At 42.4% G+C, this 12,754-nt stretch overlaps 1 protein-coding gene across 2 annotated transcripts in view; it reads right to left on the reverse strand.

Moving 5' to 3' along the window:
* Window positions 1-928: 928 nt before the first annotated feature.
* The window catches only part of pgap6 (post-glycosylphosphatidylinositol attachment to proteins 6), a 30,104-nt gene continuing 18,278 nt past the window's right edge, over window positions 929-12,754 (reverse strand). For both annotated transcript variants that reach the window (XM_064959515.1, XM_064959521.1), the window contains 4 exons: window positions 10,469-10,647; window positions 8,283-8,429; window positions 5,512-5,628; window positions 929-3,553 (listed from right to left, as the gene is read on the reverse strand). In XM_064959515.1, the coding sequence (XP_064815587.1) occupies window positions 3,263-3,553; window positions 5,512-5,628; window positions 8,283-8,429; window positions 10,469-10,647 (734 nt within the window). In that variant the 3' untranslated portion in view covers window positions 929-3,262. The remainder of the gene's footprint in view (window positions 3,554-5,511; window positions 5,629-8,282; window positions 8,430-10,468; window positions 10,648-12,754) is intronic.

Here is a 12,754-nt window from a genome sequence, read left to right on the forward strand (position 1 = left end):
AATGTCTAGATGCACGGTAGAATGTCTAGATGGACGGTAGAATGTCTAGATGGACGGTAGAATGTCTAGATGGACGGTAGAATGTCTAGATGAACGGTAGAATGTCTAGATGAACGGTAGAATTTCTAGATGAACTGTAGAATGTCTAGATGCATGGTAGAATGTCTAGATGCACGGTAGAATGTCTAGATGGATGATAGAATGTCTAGCCGGATGATAGAATGTCTAGCCGCACGGTAGAATCTCTAGCCGCACGGTAGAATCTCTAGCCGCACGGTAGAATGTCTATATGGACGGTAGAATGTCTAGATGAACGGTAGAATGTCTAGATGCACGGTAGAATGTCTAGATGCACGGTAGAATGTCTAGATGCACGGTAGAATGTCTAGATGCACGGTAGAATGTCTAGATGCACGGTAGAATGTCTAGATGGACGGTAGAATGTCTAGATGGACGGTAGAATGTCTAGATGGACGGTAGAATGTCTAGATGGACGGTAGAATGTCTAGATGGACGGTAGAATGTCTAGATGAACGGTAGAATGTCTAGATGAACGGTAGAATGTCTAGATGAACGGTAGAATTTCTAGATGAACTGTAGAATGTCTAGATGCATGGTAGAATGTCTAGATGCACGGTAGAATGTCTAGATGGATGATAGAATGTCTAGCCGCATTAGAATCTCTAGCCGCACGGTAGAATGTCTATATGGATGGTAGAATGTCTAGATGAACGGTAGAATGTCTAGATGCACAGTAGAATGTCTAGAATGTCTAGATGCACGGTAGAATGTCTAGAATGTCTAGATGCACGGTAGAATGTCTAGAATGTCTAGATGCACGGTAGAATGTCTAGATGGACGGTAGAATGTCTAGAATGTCTAGCCGCACATAAAACATGTAAAGTATCAGAGGAAAAGTCCATCAGCATCCCATGAAAATGTACCTATATTTACCATATCAGAAACATTACATTAACATCTCATTAACATAACATGTGATCATGAGGGATCAAAAACTCTTTCAGAACATAAAAACATTATTATTAACCCAACACCAGAACATTAAAATGCTTCATTCTAACTCAATATCATTGTGAAATAAAAGCAGTATGACCAGAGGATAAGAAGAATGGTGGAACTGGTCTTGCAGAACAGAGAGTGGAGAGGCACTGGATACACCATCTGATTTGTTTCAAAATACACATTCAGAGAAAGACCTCTACACAAATTACATTTAGATGTCATTAAAATTACATTATTACACTTAGTCATTAGTCATTAAAGTGCTTTAAGGAGAAGGAAGGGAGTAAGGAATGGAGGGAGGATATAGAATTGGAACAGGGCCCATTGAGGTGTGGGAAAGGGAACCCTAGTCAGTTGTACAGCTGAATGCATTTAACCCATTTGAATCAGAGGTGCGGGGGGGGGGCTGAATGCATTTAACCCATTTGAATCAGAGGTGCGGGGGGGCTGAATGCATTTAACCCATTTGAATCAGAGGTGCGGGGGGGGCTGAATGCATTTAACCCATTTGAATCAGAGGTGCGGGGTGGGGCTGAATGCATTTAACCCATTTGAATCAGAGGTGCGGGGGGGTGGCTGCCTTAATCAACGTCCACAACATCGGCACCCAGGGAGCAGTTGTTGTTGGGGGTAAACTGCCTTGCTCAAGGGAAAGGGTTCCTTTGAGTAAATATACCATTACAGTGTTTGAATCGAGACAGATAACGTCAGTCTACAGGTTGTAGCTGTGCTGGTAGACTTCCACTCATTCTGCTAATGCTAGTTAGCATTGACTCGTGAAACAACTTTTAACCTCCTCAAAACTACACACAGAGAAATAAATTGTATCAATGAGAAAAAACATCTTAATTGCTAGAATCTGGCACTATTCTTTACTCAGGGCTGTTCAGTTCTGGTTCTGGAGGCCCGAAACACTTCTGTTTCTGCAAGTTAATTACACTCACCCCTGATTTTACTAGCAGTCCTCCTCTATCTAGTAGTGAATCTAAACTAGAGGAGGACGAGGAGGAAAGGAGGAAGAGGGAGGGGCAAGACATGATGGATTAGCAGGCAGTGATGTCATATAAATATATTATTATGAAAACATTCATATCCTTAACCAGAAATATATGTCATATATATATATACATACTGGGACCACACCAGGATTATATACACACACACACAGCGAGCAGAGCTGGGACCACACCAGTATTACTTCATAGTATCAAGGAAACACCAAGAGGATGTAACTTCTTTAGGAAAACAGCACTAATATTGGAAACATCATTATGTTTTCATTAATATTTTTCCAGACTATAAAACACTAGATTTTACATCCAGCGGGTTATTAAACATCATTATGTTTTCATTAATGTTTTCCCAGGCTATAAAACACTAGATTTTACATCCAGCGGGTTATTAAACATCATTATGTTTTCATTAATGTTTTCCCAGGCTATAAAACACTAGATTTTACATCCAGCGGGTTATTAAACATCATTATGTTTTCATTAATGTTTTTCCAGGCTATAAAACACTAGATTTTACATCCAGCGGGTTATTAAACATCATTATGTTTTTATTAATGTTTTTCCAGGCTATAAAACACTAGATTTTACATTCAGCGGGTTATTAAACATCATTATGTTTTCATTCATGTTTTTCCAGGCTATAAAACACTAGATTTTACATCCAGCTCGTTATTAAACATCATTATGTTTTCATTAATGTTCTTCCAGGCTATAAAACACTAGATTTTACATCCAGCGGGTTATTAAACATCATTATGTTTTTATCAATGTTTTTCCAGGCTATAAAACACTAGATTTTACATCCAGCGGGTTATTAAACATCATTATGTTTTCATTAATGTTTTTCCAGGCTATAAAACACTAGATTTTACATCCAGCGGGGTATTAAACATCATTATGTTTTCATTCATTTTTTCCAGGCTATAAAACACTAGATTTTTACATCCAGCATTTATTAAACATCATTATGTTTTCATTAATGTTTTTCCAGGCTATAAAACACTAGATTTTACATCCAGCGGGTTATTAAACATCATTATGTTTCATTAATGTTTTTCCAGGCTATAAAACACTAGATTTTACATCCAGCAGGTTATTAAAGGACAAAAGAGTTGTCTGTTTCAGATATTCATTTTTGCCATGGAAAACAAATCTGTCAATACTGGTATGGTCACAGCCTTAAACCTATGTGACAGTGTTGGTCTCCACAGGTCCAGGGTCAGAGGTCAAGTGACAGTATATAGTTCCTCCTTGGTGCTGTGACAGAGTGTGTAACCACAGACTCCAGGGCTCCAGGTGTTCATGGAGTCTGTCTCTCTGGGAGGCAGAAGGAACACCACACTAGAGGCAACCAGGACGTGCCATAGAGAGTGTGTGTACAGGTAGTTGTCCTCCGTCTCAGCAAACACGTACACACACACACCGACCAGCGCTGAGGCCAGGCCTGGGAGGAGAAACAGTACCCAACGCCGCCAAGAGGGGGGGTAGCACTGTTTCCTCTTCAGCCCTCGATACACCTGGAAACACACACATTATACAGTTACACACAACCTTAACCTGGCAGGAGGCTAAAACACTGTCTCCTCTTCAGCCCTCGATATACAGTAACAGTCAACAGTTTGGACACACCTACTCATTCCAGGGTTTTTCTTTATTTTGACTATCTTCTACATTGTAGCATAATAGTGAAGACATCAAAACTATGAAATAACACATATGGAATCATGTAGTAACCAAAAAAGTGTTAAACAAATCAAAATATATACTATATTTGAGATTCTTCAAAGTATCCAACCTTTGCCTTGATGACAGCTTTGCACACTCTTGGCATTCTTTCAACCAGCTTCAGGAATGCTTTTCAAACAGTCTTGAAGGAGGTCCCACATATGCTGAGCACTTGTTGGCTGCTTTTCCTTCACTCTGTGGTCCAACTCAGCCCAAATCAACTAATTTGGGTTGGGGTTGGGTGATTGTGGAAGCCAGGTCATCTGATGCAGCACTCCATCACTCTCCTTCTTGGTCAAATAGCCCTTACACAGCCTGGAGGTGTGTTTTAGGTCATTGTCCTGTTGAAAAACAAATGATGGTCCCGCTGCTGCTCAAACCAGATGGGATGGCATATTGCTGCAGAATGCTGTGGTAGCCACATGCTGGTTAAGTGTGACTTGAATTCTAAATAAATAACTGACAGTGTCACTAGCAAAGCACCATCACACCTCCTCCTCCATGCTTCACGGTTTTTCACAGGTGTATTTTCACTGAGTTCCGGCAGAAGTTCTGTTTAACAACATTGGATGGTTGTGTTGTAATTAGTGTTGCGTTGTAATTATGTTTTATTTATTTATCATCTGTTCAGTTCACCTACTCTGTGTCCCACAAAGACATAAGTTGGAACCAAAAATTTGGACTCATCAGACCAAAGGACAGATTTCCACCGGTCTAATGTCTATTGCTCGTGTTTCTTGGCCCAAGCAAGTCTCTTCTTCTTCATGGTGTCCTTTAGTAGTGGTTTCTTTACAGCAATTCGACCATGAAGGCCTGATTCACGCAGTCTCATCTGAACAGTTGATGTTGAGATGTGTCTGTTACTTGAACTCTGTGAAGCATTTATTTGTGCTGCAATTTCTGAGTCAGTTAACTCTAATGAACTTATCCTCTGCAGCAGAGGTAACTCTGGGTCTTCCTTTCCTGTGGTGGTCCTCATGAGAGACAGTTTCATCATAGTGCTTGATGGTTTTGGCCACTGAACTTGAAGAAACTTTCAAAGTTCATGACATTTTCCGGATTGACTGAACTTCATGTCCTAAAGTATTGATGTCGTTTCTCTTTGTTGTTGTTTGAGCCAAAATATGGACTTGGTCTTTTACCAAATACGGCTATCTTCTGCACCCCTAACAACACAACTGATTGGATGAAACGCATTAAGGAAAGAAATTCCACAAACTAACAAGACACCTGTTCATTGAAATGCATTCCAGGTGACTACCTCATGAAGCTGGTTGATAGAATGCCAAGAGTATGCAAAGCTGTCAAAGGCAAAGGGTGGAATCTCAAATATATTTCAATTTGTTTCACACTTTTTTGGTTACTCCATGAATCCATATTTCTACATGGTAGAAAATAGTACAAATAAAGAAAAACCCTGGAATGAGTAGGTGTGTCCAAACTTTTGACTGGTACTGAATGTATGGATGTGTTGTTACCCAGGAGGTCACCATGGATACATGGATGTATAGTTACCCAGGAGGTCACCATGGATGTATAGTTACCCAGGAGATCACCATGGATACATGGATGTATAGTTACCCAGGAGGTCACCATGGATACATGGATATATAGTTACCCAGGAGGTCACCATGGATGTATAGTTACCTAGGAGGTCACCATGGATACATGGATATATAGTTACCCAGGAGGTCACCATGGATGTATAGTTACCCAGGAGGTCACCATGGATACATGGATATATAGTTACCCAGGAGGTCACCATGGCCAGTACAGCACAGAGGATGGGTCCCAGCATGTTCCACAGTCCTCTCCGGTCCAGCTGCATGGACATCGCTATCAGCAGAGTACCGAGCATGAACAACATCTACACACACACAACAAGCGTTAGCATCACATATCAAGTCTGAGTGTGTTTGTAGTAGGTCTGTCTGTGAGTGTGTGTGTGTTTTGTAGTAGGTCTGTCTGTGAGTGTCTGTGTGTTTGTAGTAGGTCTGTGAGTGTGTGTGTTTGTAGTAGGTCTGTGAGTGTGTGTGTGTGTGTGTGTGTTTGTAGTAGGTCTGTCAGTGTGTGTGTTTGTAGTAGGTCTGTCAGTGTGTGTGTTTGTAGTAGGTCTGTCAATGTGTGTGTTTGTAGTAGGTCTGTGAGTGTGTGTTTGTAGTAGGTCTGTCAGTGTGTGTGTTTGTAGTAGGTCTGTCAATGTGTGTGTTTGTAGTAGGTCTGTCAATGTGTGTGTTTGTAGTAGGTCTGTGAGTGTGTGTTTGTAGTAGGTCTGAGAGTGTGTGTGTGTAGTAGGTCTGAGTGTGTGTGTTTGTAGTAGGTCTGTAAGTGTGTGTGTGTAGTAGTCTGTGAGTGTGTGTGTGTAGTAGTCTGTGAGTGTGTGTGTGTAGTAGGTATGTGAGTGTGTGTGCAGTAGGTCTGTGAGTGAGTGTGTGTGTGTAGTAGGTCTGTGAGTGTGTGTGTGTGTAGTAGGTCTGTGAGTGTGTGTGTGTGTAGTAGGTCTGTGAGAGTGTGTGTTTGTAGTAGGTCTGAATGTGAGTGTGTGTAGTAGGTCTGTGAGTGTGTGTGCAGTAGGTCTGTGAGTGTGTGTGTGTGTGTGTGTGTAGTAGGTCTGTGAGTGTGTGTGTGTGTGTGTGTGTGTGTGTGTGTGTCTGTGTGTGTGTGTGTGTGTAGTAGTCTGTAAGTGTGTGTGTGTAGTAGGTCTGTAAGTGTGTGTGTGTAGTAGGTCTGTAAGTGTGTGTGTGTAGTAGGTCTGTGAGTGTGTGTGTGTGTGTTTGTAGTAGGTCTGTGTGTGTGTGTGTGTGTGTGTAGTAGGTCTGTGAGTGTGTGTAGTAGGTATGTGAGTGTGTGTGTTGTAGTAGGTCTGTGTGTGTGTGTGTGTGTGTGTGTAGTAGGTCTGTGAGTGTGTGTGTGTGTGTGTGTGTGTGTGTGTGTGTGTGTGTGTAGTAGGTCTGTAAGTGTGTGTGTGTGTAGTAGGTCTGTAAGTGTGTGTGTGTGTGTGTAGTAGGTCTGTAAGTGTGTGTGTGTGTGTAGTAGGTCTGTAAGTGTGTGTGTGTAGTAGGTCCGTTAGTGTGTGTGTGTAGTAGGTCCGTGAGTGTGTGTGTGTAGTAGGTCCGTGAGTGTGCGTGTGTAGTAGGTCCGTGAGTGTGCGTGTGTAGTAGGTCCGTGAGTGTGTGTGTGTAGTAGGTCCGTGAGTGTGCGTGTGTAGTAGGTCCGTGAGTGTGCGTGTGTAGTAGGTCTGTGAGTGTGCGTGTGTAGTAGGTCCGTGAGTGTGCGTGTGTAGTAGGTCTGTGAGTGTGCGTGTGTAGTAGGTCTGTGAGTGTGCGTGTGTAGTAGGTCTGTGAGTGTGCGTGTGTAGTAGGTCTGTAAGTGTGCGTGTGTAGTAGGTCTGTAAGTGTGCGTGTGTAGTAGGTCTGTAAGTGTGTGTGTGTAGTAGGTCTGTAAGTGTGTGTGTGTAGTAGGTCTGTAAGTGTGTATGTGTAGTAGGTCTGTAAGTGTGTATGTGTAGTAGGTCTGTGAGTGTGTATGTGTAGTAGGTCTGTGAGTGTGTATGTGTAGTAGGTCTGTAAGTGTGTATGTGTAGTAGGTCTGTAAGTGTGTATGTGTAGTAGGTCTGTAAGTGTGTATGTGTAGTAGGTCTGTGAGTATATGTGTAGTAGGTCTGTGAGTGTGTGTAGTTGGTCTGTGAGTGTGTGTGTGTGTGTAGTAGGTCTGTAAGTGTGTGTGTGTAGTAGGTCTGTAAGTGTGTGTGTGTAGTAGGTCTGTAAGTGTGTGTGTGTAGTAGGTCTGTGAGTATGTGTGTAGTTGGTCTGTGAGTATGTGTGTAGTTGGTCTGTGAGTGTGTGTAGTTGGTCTGTGAGTGTGTGTGTGTGTGTAGTAGGTCTGTGAGTGTGTGTAGTCGGTCTGTGAGTGTGTGTAGTTGGTCTGTGAGTGTGTGTAGTAGGTCTGTGAGTGTGTGTGTAGTAGGTCTGTGAGTGTGTGTAGTTGGTCTGTGAGTGTGTGTGTGTGTGTAGTAGGTCTGTGAGTGTGTGTAGTTGGTCTGTGAGTGTGTGTGTGTGTGTGTGTGTGTGTAGTAGGTCTGTGAGTGTGTGTGTAGTAGGTCTGTGAGTGTGTGTAGTTGGTCTGTGAGTGTGTGTGTGTGTGTAGTAGGTCTGTGAGTGTGTGTAGTTGGTCTGTGAGTGTGTGTGTGTGTGTGTAGTAGGTCTGTGAGTGTGTGTGTAGTCGGTCTGTGAGTGTGTGTGTGTGTAGTTGGTCTGTGAGTGTGTGTAGTTGGTCTGTGAGTGTGTGTAGTTGGTCTGTGAGTGTGTGTAGTTGGTCTGTGAGTGTGTGTAGTTGGTCTGTGAGTGTGTGTAGTTGGTCTGTGAGTGTGTGTAGTTGGTCTGTGAGGTGTGTAGTTGGTCTGTGAGTGTGTGTAGTTGGTCTGTGAGTGTGTGTAGTTGGTCTGTGAGTGTGTGTGTGTGTGTGTGTGTAGTAGGTCTGTGAGTGTGTGTGTAGTCGGTCTGTGAGTGTGTGTTAACGTACGTGTTTGAATGTGTCTCTGACTCGGGCCATGCAGAGAACAGTGACCCAGATAGAACAGACTGAACCCAGGAAGTCACAGTACTGGAGAGTGTCGTAATCCATGATACACATCACTGTTAAACCTGGCTGGTCACATGCATGGTAGAACTAGACAGAGGAGAGGAGACAGTGGATGAGAGAGGAGCGAGATACAAAGAGATGGAGATTAGAATTTGGCTAAAAATACTTGAATCAGTTGAACCTTTGCCCTTTATGGTTGTGAGGTCTGAGGTCTGCTCACCAACCAAGAATTCTCACCAACCAAGAATTCACAAAATGGGACAAACACCAAATTGAGACTCTGCATGGAGAATTCTGCAAAAATATCATCAGTGTGTTTCCCGTGACAATAAAGCCCTTTGAATTGATACTGAAATGTGAGGGAGCATAAAGACAATATAAAAGAGGACAGGGGACAATAGGTTGGGGGCTTGGGGTAAGTGTGTATATATATATATACAGTGCCTTGTGTGTATTCGGCCCCCTTGAACTTTGCGACCTTTTGCCACATTTCAGGCTTCAAACATAAAGATATAAAACTGTATTTTTTGTGAAGAATCAACAACAAGTGGGACACAATCATGAAGTGGAACGACATTTATTGGATATTTCAAACTTTTTTAACAAATCAAAAACTGAAAAATTGGGCGTGCAAAATTATTCAGCCCCCTTAAGGTAATACTTTGTAGCGCCACCTTTTGCTGCGATTTCAGCTGTAAGTCGCTTGGGGTATGTCTCTATCAGTTTTGCACATCGAGAGACTGAAATTTTTTCCCATTCCTCCTTGCAAAACAGCTCGAGCTCAGTGAGGTTGGATGGAGAGCATTTGTGAACAGCAGTTTTCAGTTCTTTCCACAGATTCTCGATTGGATTCAGGTCTGGACTTTGACTTGGCCATTCCAACACCTGGATATGTTAATTTTTGAACCATTCCATTGTAGATTTTGCTTTATGTTTTGGATCATTGTCTTGTTGGAAGACAAATCTCCATCCCAGTCTCAGGTCTTTTGCAGACTCCATCAGGTTTTCTTCCAGAATGGTCCTGTATTTGGCTCCATCCATCTTCCCATCAATTTTAACCATCTTCCCTGTCCCTGCTGAAGAAAAGCAGGCCCAAAGCATGATGCTGCCACCACCATGTTTGACAGTGGGTATGATGTGTTCAGGGTGATGAGCTGTGTTGCTTTTACGTTTTGCATTGTTGCCAAAAAGTTCAATTTTGGTTTCATCTGACCAGAGCACCTTCTTCCACATGTTTGGTGTGTCTCCCAGGTGGTTTGTGGCAAACTTTAAACAACACTTTTTATGGATATCTTTCAGAAATGGCTTTCTTCTTGCCACTCTTCCATAAAGGCCAGATTTGTGCAATATACGACTGATTGTTGTCCTATGGACAGAGTCTCCCACCTCAGCTGTAGATCTCTGCAGTTCATCCAGAGTGATCATGGGCCTCTTGGCTGCATCTCTGATCAGTCTTCTCCTTGTATGAGCTGAAAGTTTAGAGGGACGGCCAGGTCTTGGTAGATTTGCTGTGGTCTGATACACCTTCCATTTCAATATTATCGCTTGCACAGTGCTCCTTGGGATGTTTAAAGCTTGGGAAATCTTTTTGTATCCAAATCCGGCTTTAAACTTCTTCACAACAGTATCTCGGACCTGCCTGGTGTGTTCCTTGTTCTTCATGATGCTCTCTGCGCTTTTAACGGACCTCTGAGACTATCACAGTGCAGGTGCATTTATACGGAGACTTGATTACACACAGGTGGATTGTATTTATCATCATTAGCCATTTAGGTCAACATTGGATCATTCAGAGATCCTCACTGAACTTCTGGAGAGAGTTTGCTGCACTGAAAGTAAAGGGGCTGAATAATTTTGCACGCCCAATTTTTCAGTTTTTGATTTGTTAAAAAAGTTTGAAATATCCAATAAATGTCGTTCCACTTCATGAGTGTGTCCCACTTGTTGATGATTCTTCACAAAAACATACAGTTTTATATCTTTATGTTTGAAGCCTGAAATGTGGCAAAAGGTCGCAAAGTTCAAGGGGGCCGAATACTTTCGCAAGGCACTGTATATATATATATAACTCACAGTAGAGAAGAACATGGTAAATAGGTTGGGGTTAGTGTGTATATATAACTCACAGTAGAGAAGAACATGGTAAATAGGTAGACAGAGGCCTCAGTGATGTAACAGCGTCGGACAGCGATGACGATTGGCGGGATGAAGAGGAGGTTACTGAGCGTGAGCAGTAGAACTGCTGTCAGCTGACGACCGTACGACTGGGCTGTGATGTCATCAGTACAGCCCCACCCACTCCAACCTGAACACACAATATACACAGTCAGAGGCCAGTTTATTAGGTACACCACCACACGACATGTACTATATATACTATATACACTAACCCCAACCTATTGTCCTGTTCTTCTCTACTGTGAGATATATATATATATATATATAAACACACACACACACACACACAGTGGGGCAAAAAAGTATTTAGTCAGCCACCAATTGTGCAAGTTCTCCCACTTAAAAAGATGAGAGAGGCCTGTCATTTTCATCATAGGTACACTTAAACTATGACACACACAAAAAAAATCCAGAAAATCACATTGTAATGAATTTATTTGCAAATGATGGTGGAAAATAAGTATTTGGTCAATAACAAAAGTTTATCTCAATACTCACAGTAGAGAAGAACAGGACAATAGGTTGGGGTTAGTGTGTATATATATAGAAGAGACAATAGGACAATAGTTCCAACAAACATTTTTGGCAATGACAGAGGTCAAACGTTTTCTGTAAGTCTTCACAAGGTTTTCACACACTTTTGCTGGTATTTTGTCCCATTCCTCTATGCAGATCTCCTCTAGAGCAGTGATGTTTTGGGGCTGTTGCTGGGCATCACGGACTTTCAACTCCCTCCAAAGATTTTCTATGGGGTTGAGATCTGGAGACTGGCTGGGCCACTCCAGGACCTTGAAATGCTTCTTACGTAGCCACTCCTTCGTTGCCCGGGCGATGTGTTTGGGATCATTGTCATTCTGAAAGACCCAGCCACGTTTCATCTTCAATGCCCTTGCTGATGGAAGGAGGTTTTCACTCAAAATCTCACGATACATGGCCCCATTCATTCTTTCCTTTACACGGATCAGTCGTCCTGGTCCCTTTGCAGAAAAACAGCCCCAAAGCATGATGTTTCCACCCTCATGCTTCACAGTAGGTATGGTGTTCTTTGCATGCAACTCAGCATTCTTTGTCCTCCAAACACAACGAGTTGAGTTTTTACCAAAACGTTATATTTTGGTTTCATCTGACCATATGACATTCTCCCAATCTTCTTCTGGATCATACAAATGCTCTCTAGCAAACTTCAGACGGGCCTGGACATGTACTGGCTTAAGCAGGGGGACATGTCTGGCACTGCAGGATTTGAGTCCCTGGCGGCGTAGTGTGTTACTGATGGTAGGCTTTGTTACTTTGTTCCCAGCTCTCTGCAGGCCATTCACTAGGTCCCCCCGTGTGGTTCTGGGATTTTTGCTCACCGCTCTTGTGATCATTTTGACCCCACAGGGTGAGATCTTGCGTGGAGCCCCAGATCGAGGGAGGGATTATCAGTGGTCTTGTATGTCTTCAATTTCCTAATAATTGCTCCCACAGTTGATTTCTTCAAACCAAGCTGCTTACCTATTGCAGATTCAGTCTTCCCAGCCTGGTGCAGGTCTACAATTTTGTTTCTGGTGTCCTTTGACAGCTCTTTGGTCTTGGCCATAGTGGAGTTTGGAGTGTGACTGTTTGAGTTTGTGGACAGGTGTCTTTTATACTGATAACAAGTTCAAACAGGTGCCATTAATACAGGTAACGAGTGGAGGACAGAGGAGCCTCTTAAAGAAGAAGTTACAGGTCTGTGAGAGCCAGAAATGTTGCTTGTTTGTAGGTGACCAAATACTTATTTTCCACCATAATTTGCAAATAAATTAATAAAAAATCCTACAATGTGATATTCTGGATTTTATTTCTCTCATTTTGTCTGTCATAGTTGAAGTGTACCTATGATGAACATTACAGGCCTCTCATCTTTTTAAGTGGGAGAACTTGCACAATTGGTGGCGGACTAAATACATTTTTGCCCCACTGTATATACAGTCAGAGGCCAGTTTATTAGGTACACCACCACACTACAGGAGGGCCGCTAACAACATTTCCATGCCCCGACAAAGTCAGACTGTTCTGGAGGCAAAGGTCCGAAACTGTACTATATGGGTGTGCCTAATAAACTGGTCACTGGGTGTATATACACATACAGCACCAGTTAACAAATTGGACACACCTACTCATTTTCTTTATTTTTACTATTTTCTACATTGAAGAATAATAGTGTAGACATCAAAACTATGAAATAACACATATGGAATCATGTAGTA

Source organism: Oncorhynchus masou, chromosome 5 (assembly GCF_036934945.1).
Source record: "Oncorhynchus masou masou isolate Uvic2021 chromosome 5, UVic_Omas_1.1, whole genome shotgun sequence".
NCBI lineage: Eukaryota > Metazoa > Chordata > Actinopteri > Salmoniformes > Salmonidae > Oncorhynchus > Oncorhynchus masou.